Genomic DNA, 24,890 nt, shown 5'->3' with positions numbered 1-24,890 from the left:
TGGCTCCTGGCCAGTTCCAGAAGTACCGGGCTCCTGGCCAAGTCCAGAAACACCAGGCTCCTGGCCAATCCCAGAAACACCGGGCTCCTGGCCAAACTCCTCGCTGTCGGAAGGCACCGAAGGCTGCACCAGAGGGGAAGGGCCGGGAGAGGGAGACCTAGCCATCTCCTCTCCGTCATGTTCAGAGCCTTCCTCCTCTGATGAGAGGGACCCACTGGACGGAGCCACAACAGCCTCAGAAGCTGGCTCGAGGGAGAATGAGCTCATTCCTGGCATATTAGGGACTGAGTTAATTAATGACTCTGAACATCGAGCCAAAAGAGATTTACAGCTTCAGCTGAAGACAGGTTGCAGGGGCGAGCGGTCAGTAAAGATGAGGAGGAGCTGCCTTCCGTGGTAGATCCAAGAGCACATAGGACAGAGAAAAGACAGGAGCAGTGGAGATCTGCCAGATTACTCAGGAGAAGGTCCACCCATCTTGATGGGCTGCATCGGAAAGCTATTTATCACAGCAGGCAGAGGGAGGCGTTGCTGGGAACAACATGTTTGGTTTATGGTTGTGTATTCCTTGTGCTTCCAGCTTGACTTTGTGCCTTGGAGACTCTGAACTTCTCTTGCCAAGTGAGCTCCTGTGGGTATATTTCAGTTTGGCCTGATGGAGTTAAGTTTGGTTGGTGGACTTATTTGTTAGAGCAACTTTCCATTTTTTATGGACTATTGGCCATTGCTTGGTGGATTAGCCTTGACTTGGATTTATTTGGGACAGTTCCGAGGCTGGGTGAAGGGAATTGCTGGGGAACAGCAATAAACTCTCTAAACCCACACTTTGTGTGTGAGTGAGTGGAACAGCACACATACCGCCTCTTGGTGTCGGTTAACTTCCAGGAGGTGTAGGCACAGGGTTGGCGTTTTCCCTGCTCATTCTTCTGAAGTAGGACACCCTCCAGTGCTATATTGCTTGTGTCGCCCTGGATCATGAATGGTTGTGGCAGATTTGGGTGCTTAAGGCTCAGTTTCGCGGCAAAGGGCTGTTTCAACTTCTCAAAGGCCGCTTGACATTCCATAGTCCAATTTAGTGGCTGGCTCAGTTTGGGTTTAGCCCCCCTCCTCCCATTTTTAACAGCTCAGTAATGGGCAGAGCTATTTGCATGAATGAAGGGATGAACTGCCGGTAAAAGTTAGCAAAGCCCAGGAAGCTTTGCAGCTGCCTTCTGGTTCGTGGGGCTTCCCATTCTAGTATTGCTTTGACCTTTCCAGGGTCCATCTCCACTCCTTCACTAGATACATGGTAGCCCGGGTAGTCCAAGCTGTAGAGGTGAGGGACAGATAAAGGTGGTGATGGAAAACTGTCCCTCCTGGCGTCCCTCTCTGCATCTATCTCCCCCTTCACATCTCCATAGCGATGTGAAAGTGTGTGGCCTTGCTTGTCTGATAACAGCTCGCACCAGCAATGCCCACTTTTCCCTCTTTCTGGCCTCTTACTTTCTATCCTTAAGCATTGGTGAGTAGATTAACCAATGCAGTGCTATTGCTAGGCTGTTGCCATGTTAAACCTTTTCCTGCTTGTAATACTGTATATAAAGAATAAACTGCTGCGTGTCAGCGGCCATTATTTGCACCCTGCAATGACTGAGCACTGATTCCAACACCAAGCTAGTTTGTGGAAGTCACACTTGGATAGCTTGGCATAAAGCTTAGCTTCCAACAGTTTTCTCAGCACCTCTCTCACTAACTTCACATGATCCTCCATTGTCTCAGAGTAGATGAGAATGTCATCCAGATACACCCACATCCCCTTGTATAGGTGCTTATGCAGCACCTCGTTAATCAGCTGCATGAACACAGCGGGCCCTCCCTGTAATCCAAAGGGCAACACCTGGAACTGGTAGCACCCTAAAGGGCAATTAAAAGTCATTTTCCATCCATCCTCCTCAATCCTCACTCAGTAGTATGCTTCAAGTCCAGTTTGGTGAATACCTTCCCTTTGGACAGGTACCCCAAGCATGTCTCTCAGGAGGGGGAGGGGTACATATTTTCCATGCAAACCCCGTTCCCCAAAAATTGATGCACTGTCTTAAAGAACCATCCTTTTTCTCCTTGGAAAGCACCAATCCTGCCACCCTAGATTTTGCTGGCTGGATAAAGCCACTAGCCAAATTCTTATCCTCAAAATTCTGGAGCTCTTCCATCTCTCGTGGTGTCATGGAGTATATCTTTGGTTTGGGAAGCTTTGCCCCAGACAGCAATTTACGCAGTCCAAGGGGTGGTGAGGTGGGAGCACGTCTGACTCCTGCTCGCTAAATACTTCTGCCAAATCATTATTTCTTCGGGAGGCTCGGCTCACACATGCTTCGTTAGCAATTTAACTGGTTCGGCTTTCACTTTCTCAGATGACGTTGCCCGTTTAACTTTCAGTGGTTTCTCCACCCCCTGCAATTTCTCAACTTTGTTCCTTAGGCACCACTTGTTAATCCTCCAATCAATTGATGGATTCCATTTCTCTGCCAACTTTGGGGCTATGAGAAACTGAATGGTCTCTTCATGGGCTCCTGCCTTGAGACTCATTGGCTCCATTAGGCAGGTTGCAGGCACCCTCCCCATGAGCCAACTATCCACCTGCTTGAACTTCGTGGGCTGTCTCAGTCTGTCTATGTTTCAGCCCTAACTTTTCCATCTTCAAGCTGACTAAGCACTGGGTGCACCCTGAGTCTAACAAGGAGGTAAAGCTCCCCCTTGCTCCTGATTGGGACACTAAAACCTCTACTCGGTCAGTGGGGTGATGGCTCCACTTACCATCAGGTTGTCTTTCCCCTCGCTATCGCTGGCATAGAAGACCAGACCAGGCTTGTGGGGGGTTGGTGTTCCCTTCCCTTCACTGGACAAGGGGAAAACCTCCATGACCTTTTGCGCTGCCCACGTCTTCATCTTCGGTGGTTTCTTTGGCTTAGGCTGGCTCAGGGCTCTTGGCATCGATACAGGCTGGGGGGCTAGGCAGTTAGCAGTCCAATGGCCCTCCTTGCCACATCGGAAGCAAGCCTCTAGAAACCGATGGTGGAGTTCCTCACCTGCGCATTGACAGGCGCTTCTCCTGGCCTTGGGGGTGACTTTCCTGAGCTGCATGCTGCCTGTACTCCAACAGGTCTAACTCTACCCTGGTAGCCAGCTGATATCATGCATTGAGGTCATCCGTGATCCCCTGGGGCAGGCAGTTGTGATATAGCTCCTTGTTTAGTCCATCTCAGAAATGGTAGACCAGTAAGTGCTCCGGCCACCCTCTTAGTCTATCAGCCAGGCTGTAGAATTCTCGAATATAATTGGCTACTGATCAGCTTCCCTGCCTTATAGAGTGGATTCTGGATTCTGCCCAGCAGGCCTGTGTGGGGTCTCCAAACCTGACCTGGAGCTCCTCTAGGAAGGCATCCACATTTTCCAATTCTGGAACTGCCTCATCATGGAATGCCACCACCCACTCAGCAGGTTTTTCCTCCAGATTCGTGGTAATGAAGTTCACGATGGCCCCCTCGTCAAGGAAAGCTGCCCTGTACTGATCCAGGTCATTGCACACCTGGTTTAGGAAGTAGGTGACCTTCTCCGGTCAACCATCAAATGTGGCTTTCAAAGGTGGGGGCTTGTAGTCATCCCAGACCAATACTTAGACTGGTGACACCTCCACCACTTGCTAGGTGGCCTGAGCTTGGGCTCTCGCCACCGTAGGAGGCAGTTGGGCTTGCCTAGTGCTCACCAAAGGGAGGGACACCGCCCCTCAGGGTCTTGTTGTCCCTTGCCACACGTCTCAGAACCAGTGGATGTGGTGGGGAGGGGGATGAGGTGGCAGACACTTGGCTTACTCCCGGTTCCGTTCCTTGGGTCAGCGACATCACAGGGATGCTCCCCGCACTTCCATCCCAACAAACGTCTTCCGCAGTTGCTCCACCAAAGGGCTGCTAGTCATGGTCAGTGGTTTCCACTCTACCAACTCTTCCCACTCCACAGCCCTCTTGGCCTTCCTTTTGCTCCCCAGGGTTATTGCAACTCCCAGTGGGATCAGGGGGAACTCCATCTCAGCAGCCTTCCACACTCCACCTGTCCATTGAGCTCTCGGGACAGCACAGAATAATCTGGCAATGATGCCTTCCCTTCGTGCCAGTGGCTGTTCCGACTTCTCAGCCCTCACCTTGGACCATATCACCACTGGCTGCATTCCAGAGTCCACTTGGGTGGTTGTCAGTGCTTCCCAGGGAGGGACCATCCCAGGCTTTGCTGTGGAATCTACCTTCTTGGTCTCCGACATTGCTATCCATGCTATGGATGAGAGTTGGTTTAATGTCAATGGTCTGACTAGCAAACCCAACTAAAGGATTCCTCAAGGCAATTAAGTCCAAGCAGGCAAAACTTTATTGGGTACAGCATCTCAGAACTAAAGAAGCAAAACCAACTCTGAGGTTTCCCGCATGAAAGCTTGCTTAGTTAAACATTAGATTCCCACTCCCCACTCCCCAGGTGTTCACATTGTCCAATAGTAATATCTCTTTTTGTTATGGGAACAGTTTACTTCTCCATTGAGCACCTGTGGCAATGGTGCAGGCTCTCACGGTCCGTGAACAGTTTTTTGGTATTCCATTTCTTTCCCCCTTTTCTTTGGCAAGATGATGACGCTGTTGTGATCCCTCGCCAGCCAGTGGATCCGGCAGCTGAGTCTGAGGACTCAGATGAGGAGGAGGGGCCTGGAGTGACATTGGAGTCAGAGGAAGGCTCTGAGGAGCACCAAGACTCACAGTCAGACGAGGAGCCCTGCCCCTTTACTCACACTCGGGCAGAGACACAGCTGTTTTGGGAGCCTGAGTTGGACGATGAAGAGGAACATCTGGGGCCAATCCCGGATGCGCAGATGCGCAGAGAAGAGAGGCGAGCAAGACAGAGGAAAGTGGTGTGGCTCCAGAGGCAAAGAAAAAGTCATTAAGAAGCCACACCCTGGCTGGACTATAAAGGGGGGGAGGTGTGGGAGGTGCTGGTTGGCAAAGGTAACCATTCACGCTGAGGATTCGTGTTTTTGTTGATTGTGTTGCTTGCCTCTGAAGTCTTGGACATTGAGTCAGGTGTCTAAAAATAAAGGGATTGTTTTTCTTGCAGGTCCTGCCTGGTTCATGAAGAGGGGTTTCTCCTCGTGAGTAAAGAGGTTGAGCAAGTACTCATGTAGGCTAGGACAGAACAGAAGCTAGCAGGCATTGTAATAAGTCAATCCTGACACTAACATTGTATGTTACAGCATGATTAATATTTGAATGCATTAGGTTGTCAGATCCACCATGCATGTATCCTGCCATTCTGTTGGAGGGAGGGGAAGAAAGGCTTCTGGCATCCGTTGCATGCTTTCACTTTTCCTGTAACTGCTTGGGAATTAGGGAGGGGGATGTCTTTGGAGAAGAAACAGACTCCTTCCCAGCCAGTTCTAGCCTGGTTCCAAGGTCGTTGTACCCTGAGAGTTACCTGTTATCTACCCAGCATCTCAGTGTTCTCATAACATCCCTATGGCATCATTTGGCTGCCAGTGGACTACTCAGGGGGGTTGGGTTTGAAAGAATTGCTTTGCTCTTTGAGCAGAACCTTCAGATTCTGCCTGACTTTTTTCTCAGTAAAAGTTATTTTGATTTACCGTAATGGAGTGAAGACTTTTGCTTTTCTGAGGGACGAGCTGGGGCAGGTCCTTACATTAGACGGAATCTGCAAAATCGGTAAACCCGGAAAGGCACCTAGCCTTACTGTGGGGACCATGCAAGCAATGTGATCTCAAGCCAGTGACCAGGAGGAAGCTGAATGCTGAGAGGTAGCCTCCACCAGGGCTCCCCCTGGACTGGACCTCTGCGAGTGGACAGAGGAGGTCGCCAGCCTAGGAGACTCATTGAGACTCAGATGGTCCATTGGTGTCGGCAAGAAGGATGACTGGGAAGGGAGAACCAAAGGGATAACCCTCACCCAAGGCAGACGAGGCACCAACGATGCCAATGGCAACCAGAGCTGGAAGAACTTGAGGACAAGGAAGAAGAAGGCAGAGGTGCTGACCATGCCGATCTCCTAATTAAGCAAGCCATGCGTTTTGTGATGGACACTTTCCAGACCCACAAGGCCCACGAGTTCCATACCAGGATGACTGCTGGTGAGACTCGCCAAACCCAAGGGGAGGATGGCGGGAGAGTATCGCTATTAGACACTACAATGGGAGTGTCAGCAACCTCAGCTGGGGGCACTGCAGCTGTGGGAGCAGCAGAAAATAATACCCACCCAAGGACTTCCTTTTTTGCACAGTAGTGGAGCAGCTGAGGGATCGCGGGGCTCCGCTCCCTACGGCTCATTTCTGCTTGCCAGGGAACCCTAAATGGGCCTGAAGTTGCCCCTTAGAGGCAACACAGAAGGGGGAAATCCTGCCGATTGTGGAGAGACGGCGGTCAATCCAATCGGTTTGGGAAAAGCCCTCCAAAAACCGACAGGAGAAGAGGCTATCTCAACTTCTGAATCTAGCCCAAACTACAAGCAACCGAAGTCCAAAAGTACTCCTTCAAGCTGACTGTAAACAACTTGTTTGGAACTGGGTAAGAACAGTGATTTTCTTTCTTCTATTTGGAAACTGATTTCCTGGGGGGGGGGAAGCTTCTGAAAGTGAGAAGGAGGGGGATTTTTGCCCCATCCTCCTGCAGACGGAAGCAGCGAATTAAACCTTTCAGGGAGAATAGAAATATTGTAAGGACCCACCTCACTTTACATCTTAAGGACAGAACTCTTGGAATGTCTCTTCCAAGAGGCATCTTTATTAAGAGAAAATGATTGCAGGCATGCTAGATAGGATCTGGGGAATTCTCTCCCATCCTTCAATGTTTTAAAGTGTTCCCAAGCAGCCCCCACCCCACAGTTCTTCCGGGCGACGATCACTCATCCTCTCTTTTCCCAGATGCCAGGCGTTGCATTGTTCCCCCCTTTTCCTTCACTGCCGGCAAAAGGAGACTTCAGAGAGAGTAGATGAAAGGTGATGGCCATATTGTTATGGTTAGTCTTCTTGATGAGAATCAACATCAGTCACTTTGTAGTTTAATGAAGGAAGTGAGAGTCATAAAACCCCCTTGCTTATCCTCCTCCCCTTTCGTAGTATGACAGAATCCAGAGAGTAAGAAATGGGTTTTTATCAGAGTAGGTAGCTAGAAATGAAATATAATTGGATTCTGACATCCTGTCCCCCTTAAAAATAAGAGAGATCCACCTGTAAAGAAAACAAAACAGGTATAAAAGTTAGTCTGGCTTGTTAGGATACACTGTATGAAACTTCTTTTATAGCTTCAGGGCTCTGACATGACGTTTATGGACCCACTCATTTTGTGAGGCGGGGAGTTGTTTCCATGCTACTAGGTATTGAGTTGCCCCATGATATCTCCTAGAGTCTAGGATTTCCTTTATCTCGAAGTGTTGTTCTCCTTCCACCATGATGCAATTCCGGTTTGGCTACCCAGCTGTGGTTTTAATTTAGCTTGGGCTCTGGTGGTTACTGGCGCTGCCAGTTGTGATTCCACCATCATCGGTTTAGAGTCGGTGGCTCGCGTGCTGTTATATTGGGGCATGTGAGGAAGTTCTTTCCCCCCGGCAAATGCTTGAGCATAAAGTGGAATTGGTGAAAATGCTGGGACCAGCGGGCTTGCTTGGGGTTGAGCTTCCTGGGTGTTTTCAAGGCTTCCAAATTTTTGTGGTCTGTCCACACCTGGAAAGGGACCTTATTGTCTTCAAGGAACTGGCGCCACATGAGTAATGACCAATGTATCCCATATGCCTCTTTCTCCCACACAGGCCAGCGCTATTCCGTTTTGGTGAGTTTCTGGGATGTATATGCACAGGGTTGCAATACCCCTTCATCGTTTTCTTGTAATAGTACAGCCCCCACTGCCAAATCACTTGCATCTGCCTGTATTACGAAGGGCTTATCCATGTCTGGGTGCCTCAGTACTGGTTCGGCAGAAAAGAGTTTCTTTAATCTCTCAAACGCCACTTGGCATTCCATTGTCCATTTTAGTGGCTGGCTAGGTTTTACTAAGGGTGCTCCCTTTGTTTTTAGTAAGTTCGTGAGGGGCAGGGCTATCTGGGCAAATGAGGGGATGAATTGGCGGTAAAAGTTTGCGAAACCCAGGAAACTTTGCAGTTGCTTTCTTGTGCGAGGTGGTGCCCATTCTAATACTGCTCTGACCTTCTCTGGGTCCATTTCAATGCCCTGTGGGGATATGCGATAACCTAGGTCAGTGGTGGCAAACCTTTTAGAGACCGAGTGCCCAAACTGCAACCTGAAACCCACTTATACATCGCCAGGTGCCAGGGGCGTGGCCACCGAATGGGTGTGGCCAAGTGGGCATGGCCACTGAATGGGCGTAGCCAAGTGGGTGTGGCCATCGAATGGGCGTAGCCAAGTGGGCATGGCCACCTCGATGTTGCTCCTGGGGAGAGATGCCTGTGGGGGCTGGGCAGGATTGGGGGCAATCCAGGGGTTCTCTGGCGGGTGAGGCAGTGGGTAGGAGGCTCATCCTGCATGGTGAAGTAAGGCAAGGGAGGGGGCAGGGAAGAGGTGCCATTGCCGCGTGGCAAGGGCAGGTTGCAGACAAAGGGGGGCTCCAGTGAGGAGGAGGTGGAAGATTTAAGCAAGCTTAGCAACCAGAGTGGGGATCCCCCCCCCAAACAAACATGCTTTGTGGGTAACCTCAAAGCATGACAGAAGAGGCCAAAACCTGCTGCAACCACCCAGCAGATGGGAGCGGAATTAAAAACCAAACAGCTTCCCCTCCCCCTGCCAATCCTCAATGAAAGCCTCGGACAGGGGGAAGAGCTTAGACAGGCAGGCGTCTTGCTCAGCTGATGGCTTGGAGAAGGGTAGCTACACCCCCTCCCCAACGCTGCCCTCTCACGAAACCAGGCTGAAAACTCCAAAAAGCAACAAGAAAAAAAAGTTAAAACAGAAGAGTGTCTCGTGATGGTTTTCTTCCCCACTTCCTTCTAGCTCAGTGGTTCTCAACCTTCCTAATGCCGCGACCCTTTAATACAGTTCCTCATTTTGTGGTGACCCCCAACCATAAAATTATTTTCGTTGCTACTTCATAACTGTAATTTTGCTACTGTTATGAATAGTAATGTAAATATCTGATATGCAGGGTGTATTTTCATTGTTACGAATTGAACATAATTAAAGCATAGTGATTAATCACAAAAACAATATAGCAATGCTCGCTGGAGAAGCTTACTCTTCCTTGCTCNGGAGAAGGAAGGAAGATTGAAAGGGAAAGGAAGGAGATGGACAAGGAAGGAGATTGAAGGGGGAAGGAAGGAGAGAGAGATTGAAAGGGAAAGGAAGGAGATGGAGAAGGAAGGAGATTGAAGGGGGAAGGAAGGAAGGAAGGAAGGAAGGAGAGGGAGATTGAAGGGGAAGGGATGGAGTTGGAGATGGAAGGAAGGAAGGAAGATTGAAGGGGAAAGGAAGGAGATGGAGCAGGAAGGAGATTGAAGGGGGGAGGCGCTGCCAAGGACGCACAAGCAGCTCCACACAATTGCCCGGGGAGGGGGGGAGGCTCTGGTGGAGAGCCAAGCAGCGGCACATCTGGGACCTCGGAAGCTGCGCGGAGGATCCACGTGCCTCGGAGCCGCCGGCCGCCCTCTCACACCCGCCAACCTGGTTGTCTATTTTATCTTTCCTAAAAAGCTGTAACCAACTTCCTCACCTAACTTTGCAAACCCTGTGGGTCCCACGCCATTCCACATACCTGCAAGAAAGCAGCTGCAATCCAGGTAGTGTAAAAGGGCTTTTCCAGACACCTAGCAAGGTGCCAAAAACTTGATGTAAACTTGATGACCCCCCAAAAAAGAGGAAAAAAGTGATAAAGTACAGTAGTCCTTACCTTACAACAGTTCACTTAGTGATGGTTTGAAGTGACAACGGCACTTTAAAAAGTGACTTAAGACCATTTTTCACACTTTGGCGCATGCACACCCACCCCTCACTGCTGCCACGAGGCTGGGCAGCCGGTGAGTGTGAAAGCTGCCTCATTGGGGCCTGCTGAGACCAGTGGCCAGCTGAGGCAGCTTCAGACACCATTGCTACCGCCTACGAGGCTGGGCAGCCAGCTGAGGTAAGAAAGACAGCCCCAGCTGCCATTAATGCTGTGCCGCTGCTGCATGTATTTTAATGCATGTTTACCCTGCCTTTAAATGTGGGACCAAGATTTACAGAAAGTTAGTAAATAATAAATAAGAACAGGCTGCTTTCATTTGAACCATAGATTATAGTGGGGACCTGGAGGGATTTTCTTTCAGTGAAGATGAAAGAAAATACATGAAAGAGAGGGAATAAAAAGCAAAGCAGAAAGGAATAAAAAGAGTGAGAAATGGCATGGAGGTTATAGGTTTCGTGGATCAGAAATAAACAGAACAATTAAATCAGTTTTAAGAGAATAAATGGCAACAAATGGAAGAATCAAACTAGTTTTAAGGGAATAAAAGGAAATAAATGGAAGTATTAAACCAGTTTAAACAATAAAAGGAAGAATCAAACCAGTTTTTAAAAGGAAATAAATATCAGCAAACACGAATGCTTTAACCAAATTTTTGTAGCCCGGATGTGATAGCCTCCTCAGAGATTACATGCATATTTGTGCAGTTGTGCATTAGAATAGCACAAAATATTGGTTTCAAATAATTTTACTGTGCAATTGATAAACAGTATAGCAATGCAAAACTGCCAGGATCCAAACTGTTCGTTATCACATTTTTTTTCTGGGCTTTTTCCCCCTTATATTTTGTTTACTATATTCTACATATGGTAGTATTTTGCAGGAGAATATTCTTACTGATGTTTCTTTAAGCAATAATACTTAAAGCTAAAGTTATAAACTTTCCTTAGGCATAATCCGGATATAACAAGGATGGTATTTTTGAATAAGTTTAAGGATCAAAAAAAGGCGGGAGACTCAAGAAGTAACTCAGGACGGATAGAAGGAAAGCAGATGGCTCTTTTACGGCAGAGAGTACAGCCAGTTCACACTCGCTCCAAACTAAAGACCATTACAAACCATAATTTGAAATCCGACCATATGTGAGAATCTCCCACCACCCACCTTCCCCACAAACTTCCTCATTTCCACCCTTCCAACTGTCAATGATGAAGCCCAGCCCCTCCCCCTCCTTTAGTGTTTGGTCCACGAGTGTTCAGCAGGCCCTCCTGTTCGGCCTGCGCGAAGGTAGGCCGGTGTGTGAAGGCAGACGCTGCGCAAGACGGGGAAGGAGAGCAAGACAGGGAAGGAGAATGCGGCGAGCCGAGGAGATTGGCCCAGGGGCGTTCAGGCCGCTGTTACCTTTGATGCTGTCTTGTTCTTGCCGGCGAGGTGTACTGGATTGCAGCTCCAGGCCTGCTGCCGCCTTTGCCTCGCAGCATCACCGCGCTGTATCGCTCCTGTTCGGTCACGGCGTCTTGCCTCTGTCCATTTCTTAGCGTGTCTGGAAGGCTTCACCTGGTTGCTTCAGGGCCGAGTGGGGGACCTGGTAGCCCTTCAGGGTAGCCTCCCGCCCTTCAGCGGTGCCACCAAACTACCTTCTGCGCCGCTGGCCTCACTGGAGCCTCCACAGTAAACTGTAGGTCTGTTGTGCCGACGACCAGCTATATGGCGGTCCCCCTTCCATTGCTGGGACCGCTGGCCGGATGCAAAATTGTGAGAAATGCCGGCGACCGCAGGGTGTTTTGGAGCTGCTGGGCCAGGCTCTTTGGCCTCGGCCTCCCCCGGTGGCCGCTGCCTCGTCTGCTGCAGTCAGCGGCAAGCTGGAGACAGCGCGGGGTGGGCTGTGCGAGGGGGGCCGGGTGCAAAATGGCAAGAAATGCCGGCAGCCGCGGGGTGTTTTAGAGCCGCTGGGCCGGGCTCTTTGGCCTCGGCCTCCCCCAGTGGCCGCCGCCTTGTCCACTGCGGTCAGCGGCAGGCTGGAGACGGTGCGGGGTGGGCTGTGCGAGGGGGGCTGGTTGCAAAATTACGAGAAATGCCAGTGTTCTGTAGGATCCAGCTTAAGTGCGGTGCCCAGCTTCCTTCCTCTTCGCTTGCGTACAGGGATTTCCCCATCTTCTGCTTCCATTCTGGTTGGTTGGGCCCCCATCTCAGGGTCACCTTTCTTGATTTCTTTTCCCACTCACCTTTCTTTCCAACGCCCATTGTGGTTACGCGTCTTCACCACCTGAGGAATCTGACCTCTCAGATCCTGACATCTGGCAGGTTTTCAGTCAGGGCAGCGGCTCCCTCTCCGGGGGGCTTTCTCCCTTCCCTGCTCCATCATCTGACATGGTATTTTTTGCAAAGTCCCCCAGCAAGGTTCTCCCTTCCAGGTGGACTAATTTTGCAGATCCTGTCTAATGTAAGGACCCACCTCACTTTACATCTTAAGAAGACAGAAATCTTGGAATCTCTCTTCCAACAGGCATCTTTATTAAGAGAAAATGATTGCAGGCATGCTAGACAGGATCTGTGGAATTGTCTCCCGTCCTTCAATGTTTTAAAGTGTTCCCAAGCAGCCCCCACCCCACAGTTCTTCCGGGCGACAATCACTCATCCTCTCTTTTCCCAGATCCCAGGCATTGCATTGTTTCCCCCTTTTCCCTCACTGCCGGCAAAAGGAGACTTCAGAGAGAGTAGATGAAAGGCGATGGCCATATTGTTATGGTCAGTCTTCTTGATGAGAATCAACATCAGTCACTTTGTAGTTTAATGAAGGAAGTGAGAGTCATAAAAACCCCTTGCTTATCCTCCTCCCCTTTCGTAGTATGACAGAATCCAGAGAGAGTAAGAAATGGGTTTTTATCAGAGCAGGTAGCTAGAAATGAAATATAATTGGATTCTGACAAATATATTGAAATAAAAAGAATATAAGACTTAATTTGGATAAGTTTGAAATTGGTGGAATCTGTTAAGATTTTCCTTTTATATCATCAAACCAGAAGTAAATGTTTATTACTGAATGAACTGGTGCTGACATCTAGTGGTGTATGAAACTATTACAACAGCTGCTCTACTACAGAGACTGGCAAGGCCCAGGAAAAGATAAATTTGATCTTGATGACCTTCAATGTCTTAATAACAAAGAACAGCTCTGACAAAAAGAAACCTAATTATGAGACAGAGGAGAGAGATTTCAAGATGGAATTTAACAATACTAGGAAATATGACTTAACCCAGATGGAAATTTTTTTACAGGGAACTCTGGACATGGAAAAGACAAACTACACTTTAAGGTTACAAAATAAGTTGAGGACATGAAAAAAGATTTGGTAAAATGGATTTTGCCAGGAGAACTATGAGATCTTGAGAGACAAAAAATAATAAATAAAATCAAGAAAGACAAAAAGGAAAAGATTTTCAATGAATATGAAGAGGCGAAACCTTCCTATAAAAACATCTTACCTGTTTTGCCTTTTGTACCTGCAACAACATTTATAAAATTATGGGAAAATTCTTTGACTCATTGAAGCATATTGAACAGGAAAGATGTTGGGCAAAAAAAAAAAAGGCTAAAGTGAGAATTAAGAAATTAGATGATGGGAAGTACCAGAGGGAGTATTGAAAAATTAAACATTTGTTTGAATATGGTTAAAGAATTAGAAAGATTTTTAATATAAATGAAGATTAGTTTAAGAGGGGTGAGCCCCTAAAGTAATATAGCATGCCTTCTTTCCTTTTTCTTTTGTGTTGTTTTTTTTTTTGACATGAGAAATATAAAAATGTTGGGATGATTTATATAAAAGAAATGTCTTTTTTCTCTTATTTTCTTTTAAGATATGAGAAATGTAAAAAAATGTGATGGCTTGTATGAGAAAAAAGATTTAAATATTTAAGTGTAACTAATTTTGAGAAAATCTTAATCAGTCAGAATGTTTTGAATACTGTGGGGAAAACAAATTTAAATAAGAATTTATGATGAGGCAATCAAGATGATTAATGAAAAGAAGCTTTATACTGATGTGGTTATTTGTAGAAACATGAGAAAAATGTTTATATTAATTGTCATTTATTTAAATAAGAACTATTAATTTAAGGTTGGTTAAAGAGAATATTATTGGAAGAAGAGGAAATCAAGTAAAGTTATTATATGGACTATAGAATTATAGAAATTAATTGTTATTGTTTTTTAAATACTAACCCAGACAACATGATGTTTACCAAATATTAAGGTGTATGTTAAAAATCAATAAAACATATTTTTTTAAAAAAGAATACCCACCTGAGCCGTGCTCGGGGGGGGGGACATGACAAAACCAAAGAGGCACAAAACCCTATCCTTGGGTGTGAAGTTTGATGGAGATCCTCAGCAGTTGTGGTTCTTCCTGGCCCATGTCTTGACATACATGCAAAAATATGGGTTGGAGATCCCCATTGAGGGTGCCAAGGTGAAGAGCCATCCTGGTGCTGGAAGGAGCCATGGCTTGCTAGAAGGTAACACTCCACAATGCGAACACACTCAAGCTGAGAAACGTTGACTGCTTCATGATGGCCTTCTGCCATTGATTCAAGAATCCCGTCGCTGACCACAAAGCAAGAGATCACATAAAGACCGTGAGGCAATGTTGCAAAACTGTGGCAGAGTACACCAAGGTATTTCATGATCTGGTGTACCAACTCAACGACTGGCCAGAGGACATCCTCATAAGCTGCTACAAAGGTAGATTGAACACAGACCTTTACAACACCTGCATCTTGAGGTGGGCCCCTGCAACCTTCCACAACTGGTATGTCCTGGAGAGGAAGTGGAAATTGACCAAGTACACAAGTACCATGTGGCATGGCCATGAAAGAAATCGCCCCCGGAGAAGAGGGAAGCGGTCAAGCCACAAACTCTGCAGGTTCGCTCCACTGCCTGTTTTAAGTGCAGCCAAGAAGCACAGGGCGGCAGAGTGCAAAACCAGCTGCCCGACCAAGAAAGTGAACCCCAGTCCTGCGGGGAAGACCACCAAACCACCACAAGCCAGAGAAACTGTGCTAAAAGGAGTTGAGGTTGTTGAGTTCACCCAGTCGCCAAAACAGGCTGAGGGAATTTTGACTGCACCAGATGCCTAGTAAACCCAGCACTAGTTGAGAAACTGGGGATCCAAGATGGAATGACCCCCCTAGTACTAGGGTTAGCTTGGCTAAAGAAATGGATCCCCTACATGAACTGGAGGAGGGGCCTATTAAAAATCCGAATGGGCTCCCCTCCTGGGAGTGGGGAAAGATTCGGAAAGCAGTTGCCCCACAGCATGAATTGGGGGCAGCCACACAGGGGAAGGATATCACCACCATACGCAAGGAATATTGAGACCTCAGAGATGTGTTTAGTGAAAAGGGGTCGTATGAACTCACTTCCCATTGGCCTATTGACTGTGCCATAGAGATCGTGCCAAGGGCTAAGTTGCCAAAATAGAAGCTGTATTCAATGACCCCACAGGAACTGAAGGAACTGTGGTTGTTCATTGACAAGAATCTTGCCCAAGGTTTTATACAGCCGGCACAGCTCCAGGTGGTGGCCTCAGTCCTTTTCTGAGAAAAGAAAGATGGGAACCCTTGTCTATGTGTGGACTATAGAGGGCTTAACACAGTATATGTGGAAAACATCTACCCCTTACCCCAATGAAGGATATGTTAGCCCACTTGGCTGAGGGCAAAATATTTACTAAATTGGACTTGTGGGAAGTGTATTACTGCATGAGAATCAGGGAAGGTGATGAATGGAAGACAGCTTTCAATTGCCCATTGGGTTGTTTCCACTTCAAAGTGCTTCTGTTTGGGCTACAGGGAGCCTCTGCTGTGTTCATGCACTTCATCAATGAAGTTCTTCACAAGCATTTGTACAAGGGGGTGTTAGTGTACTTGGATGATATTTTGATTTACACTGAAACAAAGGTGGAGCACGTGAGCAGTCCTTTAGAAACCACGAGCTGCCAAGCTGTACACTAAACTCTAAATGCGAGTTCCACCAAAGAAAAATAGACTATCCGAGCTACAGTATATCACACAAGGGGATTGAAGTGGACCCTGAAAGGTCAAAGTGGTATTGGAATTGCAGGAAGCAACTGCAAAGTTTCCTGGGTTTTGCAAACTTTGACTGGCAGTTCTTTCCATCATTTGCCCAAATAGCCCTCCCCATTACAAATCTGCTAAAGACCAAAGGGAGAGATAACTCTAAACCCAGTCAACCTCTAAAATGGAAAGTGGTATGCCAGGTAACATTTGAGAAGCTCAAGCGATTGTTTGCAGCTGAACCAGTCCTAAAACATCCTGACCTGAGAGCACCATTTGTTATTCAAGCTGATACTAGTGATGTAGAGGTGGGTGCTGTGTTGTTGAAAAAAAATGAAAGTGGCCAGCTGCAACTATGCACTTATACCTCTAGGAAACTATCAGAGACTGAGCAGAGGTGGGCTGTTTGGGAGAAGGAGGCATACGCAGTAAGATGGGCACTCCTGTCTTGGAGCCACTTCCTAGGGGGGAGCAGAATACCTTTCGAGGTCTGGACTGATCACAAGAATTTAGAGGCATTGAAAACCCCTTGGAAACTATCCCCAAAGCAAGTGTGATGGATGCAGTATTTTAACTGCTTCAATTTCATGCAGGGGGCAGGGAGACTTCCTAGCCGATGCCCTGTCACACATGCTTCAATACAACTGTCCAAAGGCAGAAATAATCAAACCAGTGCTCCCATGTCACCAACTAGCCGGCCAAGTGTCTGCCTGAGCACAGAAGAAAAGGAAGCCTCCAGTAGACAATGGAGTGGCCCTGGCCCTTAAGGCCACATTGAAAAAGGTCCCATGGTTTCAAAGTCATGCCAACATTTGCTTGATCCAGGATGGACTGGCTTGGGTAGGGGGTAAGCTTTATGTACCAGAAACTCAAAGACTAAAAGGTCTTAGGAAAACATCATGATTTCAAAGTGGCAGCACACTTTGGTTTTGTAAAGACTTTACATTTGATAAAAATACAATTTTGGTGGCCATCTCTCAAGAACATTAAAAGCTATGTGGCAAGCTGCCCTTTGTGTTCTGCTCTAAATGAAGACAAGGGAAAATCCCAGGGCTTCTTCAAACTGTAGCCGAGCTTTCAGCACCCTGGAGAGAGATCTCTATGGATTTCATTGTGGAGCTCCCGGAGAGCTCAGGAAACACGCTATATGGGTCGTAACATTTATTTTCTAAACAAATACACTTTGTCCCATGTCCAAAGATCCCATCAGCATGGAGGCTAGCCAAATTATTTTTGCATCATATTTATTGATTACATGGGGCACCTTAGCACATCATTTCAGACAGAGGGGTGCAATTCACTTCAAAATTTTGGCGGGCATTCTTAAACTTACTTGGGACTGATCAGGGACTCAGTTCCAGTCAACACCCCAAACTAATGGGGGATGTGAACTCGCAAACTCAATACTGGAACAATATCTCAGATGTTTTATTAATTATCAACAAGATGATTGGACTGACCTATTGCCTTTTGCAGAAGTAGCTTACAACAATTCTGTGCATAGTAGCACTGGATTCACCACTTTCCAATTGGCCACAAGTCAAGACTTTACTCCTATGCCTGAACTGCCCCTGAATACCCCTCCGGTGGCTTCATTAAAAGACTGGGTTTCCCAATTAATGGAACACATGACCTGTCATGAGAAAAGCCCTGGCGGATGCCCAAAAAGCTTATAAGACTCAAGTTGACAATAAGCTCTCAGAACCCAGACCATTCAAAATTGGTGATCGTGTCTACCTCTCCACGTGTTACCTGCAGTCCCTGCAGCCATCGAAGAAGCTAGGACCTAAGTTCATGGGGACTTTTCCCATTAAGTGTATCATCATTCCTGTGACTGATGAGTTAGAATTGCCAAAATCCCTACATAGGGTCCACCCTGTGTTCCATTGTAATTTGTTAAAGCCTGAGGTTTCTTCTATTAGGCCCAGCCTTCCACTACCTCCTGCACCATTAATGGTTGAGGGGGAGCAACATTTTGAAATTCTTGAGATTTTGGATTCCCACAGGCACAGGGGGAAACTCTAGTACTTAGTCACATGGAAGGATTTCCCCAAAGCCAAAATGAGTGGGTGTATCAATGTCATGTGAGGGCTCCCAGACTTATAAAACATTTCCATAAGCAATACCTTGATAAATGATTGTGTCTAATGATCCCTTGTTTCCTTTCTTCCTATTTGTTATGTTTTTTTGTGCAGGAATAACATAATTCTTTTGGGAGGCAGCATGGCAGATCCACCATATAGGTGTCCTGCCATTCTGTTGGAGGGTGGGGGGAGGAAGGCTTCTGATATTCCTTGCATGCTTTCACTTTTGTTGTAACTGCTTGGGAATTAGGGAGGGGGACTATCTTCAGAGAAAAAACAAGGGTCCTTCCCAGCCAGTTCCAGCCTGGTTCCAAGGTCATCATGCCCTGAGAGTGACCTGTTATCCACCCAGCACCACAGTGTTCTCATAGCATCTCTACAGCATCATATTGGCTGCCGGTGTACTGGTCAGGGGGGTTGGGCTTGGGGGAAATGAAAGAATTGCTTTGCCCTTTGAGCAGGACCTTCAAATTCCGCATGACTTTTCTGCATTCACTATCAGTAAAAGTTCTTTTGATTTACCATAATAGAGTCAAGAATTTTGCTTTCCTGAAGGACCAGCTGGGGGGGCAGGTCCTTAAACAGGGAGATGTAGAATTATTCTATGCACCCTCAATAATGGTCAGATGAAACTAGTACAAATGTCTCTGTAATACAGGCACTGGAGAAGCACATGCTCTGTTTCTGAGTGCCCAGAGCCATAGAGGCCAAATAAACAGTGAAAATGTCTGTAACCCTTTTCTTCCATTATCAGTAAGAGGGCTGGAAGAGTGTTAGAATTTATCTAATGCAGTCCTTTGTCCAGTTTATGAATCCACAACTACAGTTCATACACACTCACAATCTGTCTTAGGTTCTGTTTAAATAGCCCATCTGGAAGTCATAGTTGCTATCATGGTTAATTGCTCCTATGTATGCTGCAATTTGTAGTGGATTATCATATGTATTCTGAAGAAACGGTTTTGATTTCTCTGAAGTCTTCCAGTCAATTACACATAATGTTTCATTGTGAGATCAAATGTAGTCAATTAAAATTTGTGCTTATCACTGACCACCAAGAATTTAAAGTCTTAGATCATACCAGGCTAAATTTGAGGTCCCCCTGCTCAAGAAAGCACATGTACAGGTTCATCTGAAGTTTGCCAGTGAACATCTGAATGATTCAGAGAACTGGGTGAAAGTGTTTTGGTCAGTTGAGACCAAAATTGAGCTCTTTGGCATCAACTGTAGAGATAGGGGTCAGGTAGAGGTCGTGAGCAGTAAACTTCCCTTCCAAAGCCTGCATGCCTCTTCTCTCTCTACATGATCTCATTTTCTCTACATTCTCTCTACATGATCTCATCCGTTCACATTGCCATTGTGATGTAGGGAAATACCCCAGGCTGGTACATGATATCACCTGGTTCACATGATATCAGCTAGGTTACATCAACAGGATATTGCAGCAAACTGCTCCCTGTCTGGGGCCTCCTGGATGGTATATTCTTAAGGATTGGCAAGGAGTTGGCAAGGAGTTTAACCAATAAAATGCTGTTGCTACGCTGTTGCCATGTTAAACTTTTGCTGCTTGGAAAACTGAATAAAAAGCAATAAAGACTGAGAGGGAGAAATTCCTCTTTGCACCCTGCAATGACTGGTCACTGATTCCATCAGCTGGCGGCCCAAACAGGGACATTTGGGACCCCTCTCACCCGTGGATGAGCAACAGCCAACATACTTACCAGTGTCTGGAACAGACCCCTAAGTGCACTTTCGTCCTCTGGGACCCCTCAGTGGTAAGTATGGGTTGCAATCTATCTCAGCACCAGCAGAAACATGTACAGGAACTCAGATTCCTGCTACATAAATCAGGCGTGACAGCGCCTGAGGCAGACATAAGGAAGCTGGTGGAGGAGGTAGGGAAACACTGCCCTTGGTATCCTGAGCGCGGGACGCTTGGGTTACGAGATTGGGAAAAGATAGAGCATACTTTACATCTTGAACCTCGGGCTCCAGTACAGATATTACATCGATGGTATCAGTGCCGTCAAGCAGTGGAAAAATTTGGCTCCGATGCTTCAGAAGGGCAGCAATTAACTACCAGCCCCCCTCCTGGTTACAACCAAGTAAAACCTATCCCTCCTAAAGCATCTTTAATTGGATCTCCAGCTCCTTCTGCAGAGGCTAATTCTTTTGCTTCTTCCCAGCCATCACACACCCCCATAAGGAAAATATTAGAGGAACAATCTTGAAGTAGAAAAAAATAATATGAGGAATTGTCAGAGTAATTTAAAGAAACAAATTAAATCAAAATGTACTCCTCTGCAATGTGTTTTGAACAATTGGGATGTTTTGAAACTTCAGGTGGCTGTTAAGTTTAACCCTGTCAGACAATGTCTGGTGGTGCTTTGTGTTGATGTGTAGTGTGTTTTGTTTATGTATATATGTGTGTGTGTGTGTGTGTGTGTGTGGCCACCCAGAACATTACGCTTGGGCTTGGAATGGTGAGAAAAATAGGAGATGGTTAAAGGGCCCTATAAAAACCATGTTTGGTTGGAATCACCTCATGATTTTTCTCACTTCTTGCAGGACAAGCCATGTGTCTAAATAAATGTTGTTTTAATAGTATTTGTGTATATATGTTTTTCTGTGTTCTGTGTTATTTCCAAGACTTGGAAGAGGGTCAAAACCCTCTCTGATAACAACACACAAAAAGGCCTTATTTAAAAATAAATGGTTTGCCTGGAGAAAGTATGAAATGAAATATTTGTATGTGGAATTGTTTATGCAAGCAGTTAGAATGGAAGTGAATGAGTTAATTTGCTGATATCTAAGTGTGTGTGTTAGCCCTCAAACCCCACCCCCCACCCACTCCCAGGCTGTGAAAGAAATAGTAAACTGCAGATTTTATTGTTGTAAGAGTAAATTGAAAAGCAATAGTAAGTGTTTGCATGAGAAGAGTCCCATGGAGGATGTGTGAGAGAATTTATGGAAAATGCATATGAAAGAGAGAAAACTATTTTTTAGTGGTGAGATTTTTGTAAAGTTTCTTTTTCTTTTTTTTCCTCCTGTCTCTTTCGTTTCTCCGCTGGCTGTGTTGCTTTAAGAGTGAGAGAGACAGAAAGAAGAGGGGGGGCTGCTCGTTTTAAAAAAAAATTTCTCTGCTTAGAATTCCGGTTTGAGAATGGGGTGGATGTGAAATTTGATGCCCACTCTTGCAGTTTCAGCTTGCAATTTTTTACTCCAAAAAGGAGACAGTAATTGTTGGACAATTTTTTTTGGGGGGGGGAATTGTTGAGTTTAAATTGTTTAGTTAGACCTATATATCCATCAACCAAAAGAAATGACTCTGAATTGTTTTGCTTAGATTTGTAAATGTTTAACCTATTTACTGGAAATTTGTTTCCATCTGAATGGAATTTGATTAAATTGGAATTTGACTTATTGACCAAAGGAACACAACCTGGAAATCTCATTGTAGTTCCACCTACAGCACTTGCCACGGTTGAGCAAATTAATGACATCTTGAGTACTTAATTTGTGGACAGAATTCCACATAAAAATTGTCAGTTAACATTTTTGATATTTCCTACTAGTAAGCTACTTACAGGAGTATTAGCTGTGTTAGAAACGCAAAAAGTATATTGTATTGAATGGCTTTACTTACCCCACACCCCATCCCAAAATGTTTTATCTTTTATCCAGGCTATTGCTGAAATAATAACCTTGGGATGCACTCGAGCTTGTCGTCGAAATGGGACTGATTTAATTAATATTGTTCTTCCTATCTCAAAATCGGATTTTCAATTTTATTTTCAGAATAACTTATCTCTTCAGTGCCCTTTAACTGACTATATAGGCTCTATTTCATATCATCTGCCTAAAGATCCTCGACTTGCTTGTTTAATGACTTCTTCCTTTCCTGTCCGCCCACTGCTTTCTCGTTCTCCCTTGCCACAAGCTCCTACTGTTTTTTCCGATGGAGGACGAACGAGAGGAGCAATTGCTTACAAGGATCCTCATGATGATACCTGGAAAGTGTCCTACACTGCAATACAATCCTCACCACAACGCTCAGAATTAGCTGCTGCTATTTTGGCTTTTCACACCTTTTCTCAACAGCCTTTTAACTTAATCTCTGACTCTCATTATGTGTGCCAACTTATTTTTAATCTTCCAGGTGCTTATATCACGCCCAGGATCGGCCCCAATCTTATGGCTTTGTTTTTAACTTTACAGCAGCTGCTACAAGACCGAAAGCATTTATATTTTGCTTCTCATATACGTAGTCACTCCCTCCTTCCTGGGCCTCTTTCTGAAGGCAACAGTCAGGAGATGCCGCAGTTCATGTTTTCCCCACGTTATTTTCAGATCCTTTTTTCATTCATTCTTTCATCAAAATGCTAGGGGGCTGGCACAAGCTTGTCATATTCCAATCGACCAAGCCAAGCAGATTATTTCATCCTGTTCCCAATGTTTGGGGGTATCTCCTTCGGGGGACACGGGAGTTAATCCCTGTGGTTTTGCCTCTAATCAACTATGGCAAATGGATGTTACCCATCTTCCCTCTTTAGCTCCCTGGAAATATATTCATTTATCTATTGATACCTATTCAGAAGCAATTTGGGCCACGCCTCAACGAGGGGAAACAGCTGCACATGTTATTTCTCATCTTTTTTTGGCCATTACAGCCTTGGGTAAGCCCTCTTCCTTAAAAACTGATAATGGGCCAGCCTATTCTTCAGTGGCCTTTTTGCACTTTTGTACAACCTGGAATATCGTTCTTACTCATGGTCTTCCCTATAATTCCATGGGTCAAGCCATCGTGGAATGTGCTAATCGTCGAACCGTTCTCGACGTGGGGTCACGCTACATAGATAGCACTTGTGACTCTGAGACAGCCTTACTTAATAAAGCAGAATATGTAGCGTGGCTGTGTCTCTAGTGGGTGTGCCAGGACTTGCTGTTCAATGTGCAATGACTGGTCACTGATTCCATCAATCAACTCAACTCGGTGTGTTTGGAGGAGGAGGAATGCTGCCTGTGACCCCAAAAACACCTTCCCCAATGTCAAACATGGAGGTGGAAACATGTTTTGGGGGTGTTTTTCTCCTAAGAGGACAGGACAACTTCACCGCATCAAAGGGACGATGGAGGGGCCATGTACCATCAAATCTTGGATGAGAACTTCCTTCCCTCAGCCAGGGTATTGAAAATGGGTCGTGGATGGGTATTCCAACATGGCAATGACCCAAAACACATGGCCAAGGCAACAAAGGAGTGGCTCAAGAAGAAGCACATTAAGGTCCTAGAGTGGCCTAGCCAGTCCTTAATCCCATAGAAAATCTGTGGAGGGAGCTGAAGGTTCAAGCTGTCAAACGTCACTTTAAAAAGGGCAATTGGGTTGCTATGTCCTATAAAATCATCATATGTAAGGATCTTTACAAAGTGTAATGCTGAATTTCTATTATCACTCTATAAAAGTATAAATAATCAGATTCAATCTGAAAGATTTGTTCTTAATCCTTGTGCAAAATGGCCTCTAATTGTACCAGAGTAACAACTTTATATATCTTTTTTTTCCTTGTTTTTTAGATACTTTTCAAAAAGGCAAGAACTTTCATGCAGCCATGGAAGCCTTACTGTTAACTAAAGGAAATTTTATAAAGGAACAGAAAGAAGATACCAGCATTTCAAACTATGTAATGAGTGTAAAGCATGTGCTGCAAAATATCACTGGAGTGAGAGCTCTTGAAAGTACAGTACAGCATGAGGCCCTTTATTACCAAGGCCTAGTGGATTGCATAGCAGACTATCGGTGAGAGGTTAAATTTAGATAATATTGTCTGTGATCTTGTTAAACATTTTTGGGGGCTAAAAAAGTATTCAGGGCATGTTTCACTTTCCCATTCAAAACAATGACTTTTATGCTTAACTTCATCTGCTTCATACCAAATATTTCTAAAATCAATTTTAGGTTTATATTTCCCTTACACTCAAAAATAAGATAAAGCATGTTTTAAAATTTGTTCTTTTCTTATCATTGTAAACTAGGAACTATGTATCATTGTTTCCATTTGTAAGTAAAAAATTGAAGTGGAGAAATACTTTCAGTCTTCCAATATTCTGTTAATGTAACCTTACAATAAAAATAGAGCTAGTACTTCTGGTTGTACTTCTTGCCTGGACTACATCTCAGAGTTAACATCTATTTGGACTTTACTGTGGCATCTTCATAAATGTCTTATATAATGGAATAGAAGGCATGTGGATAAAATGTGCAGACAACACAAGAGGTTTTTTTGGGGGAAGTATTGCTAATACTCTGAAGATAGGCTCAAGTTAGGCACGTGACATTTGTTCATAAATGTGCATGTTGGTTGGAAAATGAACTTTTTATTACTGATTATTACCATTGTATCTTCTACATTTGATCTCACAGTGGAACATTATGTGTAATTGACTGGAAGACTTCAGAGAAACCAAAGCCATTTCTTCAGAATACATATGATAATCCACTACAAATTGCAGCATACATAGGAGCAATTAACCATGATAGCAACTATGACTTCCAGGTAAGTGACAGTTGTAAAGAAACATCTCAGTTCAGCACTTGCTGATTTCTTGCTCACACATTTAACTACAACTGAATATATTTCTCTGCATAATATTCCAGTTCCAATATTCCAGTCTTACTAAATAGTAGCCACTATCTATAAGTAATGTAGGTTGATTGTGCTTTGTCACTCCTAGCAGCAATATCACGAAGAAGACAAAACTTCAAATA

General features: G+C 45.4%; 1 protein-coding gene across 1 annotated transcript in view; it reads left to right on the top strand.

Annotated features, from left to right (window-relative positions):
• Positions 1-24,890, top strand: part of MGME1 (mitochondrial genome maintenance exonuclease 1) — a 70,493-nt gene that overhangs the window by 43,836 nt on the left and 1,767 nt on the right. Inside the window, exons 7-8 of the mRNA XM_015828871.2 lie at positions 23,699-23,921; positions 24,546-24,678. Of these exons, the coding sequence (XP_015684357.2) occupies positions 23,699-23,921; positions 24,546-24,678 (356 nt within the window). The remainder of the gene's footprint in view (positions 1-23,698; positions 23,922-24,545; positions 24,679-24,890) is intronic.

Source organism: Protobothrops mucrosquamatus, unplaced genomic scaffold (genome assembly GCF_001527695.2).
Source record: "Protobothrops mucrosquamatus isolate PMUCROS unplaced genomic scaffold, P.Mucros_1.0 scaffold_226, whole genome shotgun sequence".
NCBI classification, from domain to species: Eukaryota; Metazoa; Chordata; class Lepidosauria; order Squamata; family Viperidae; genus Protobothrops; species Protobothrops mucrosquamatus.
This window is presented reverse-complemented; position numbering and strand designations above follow the sequence as displayed.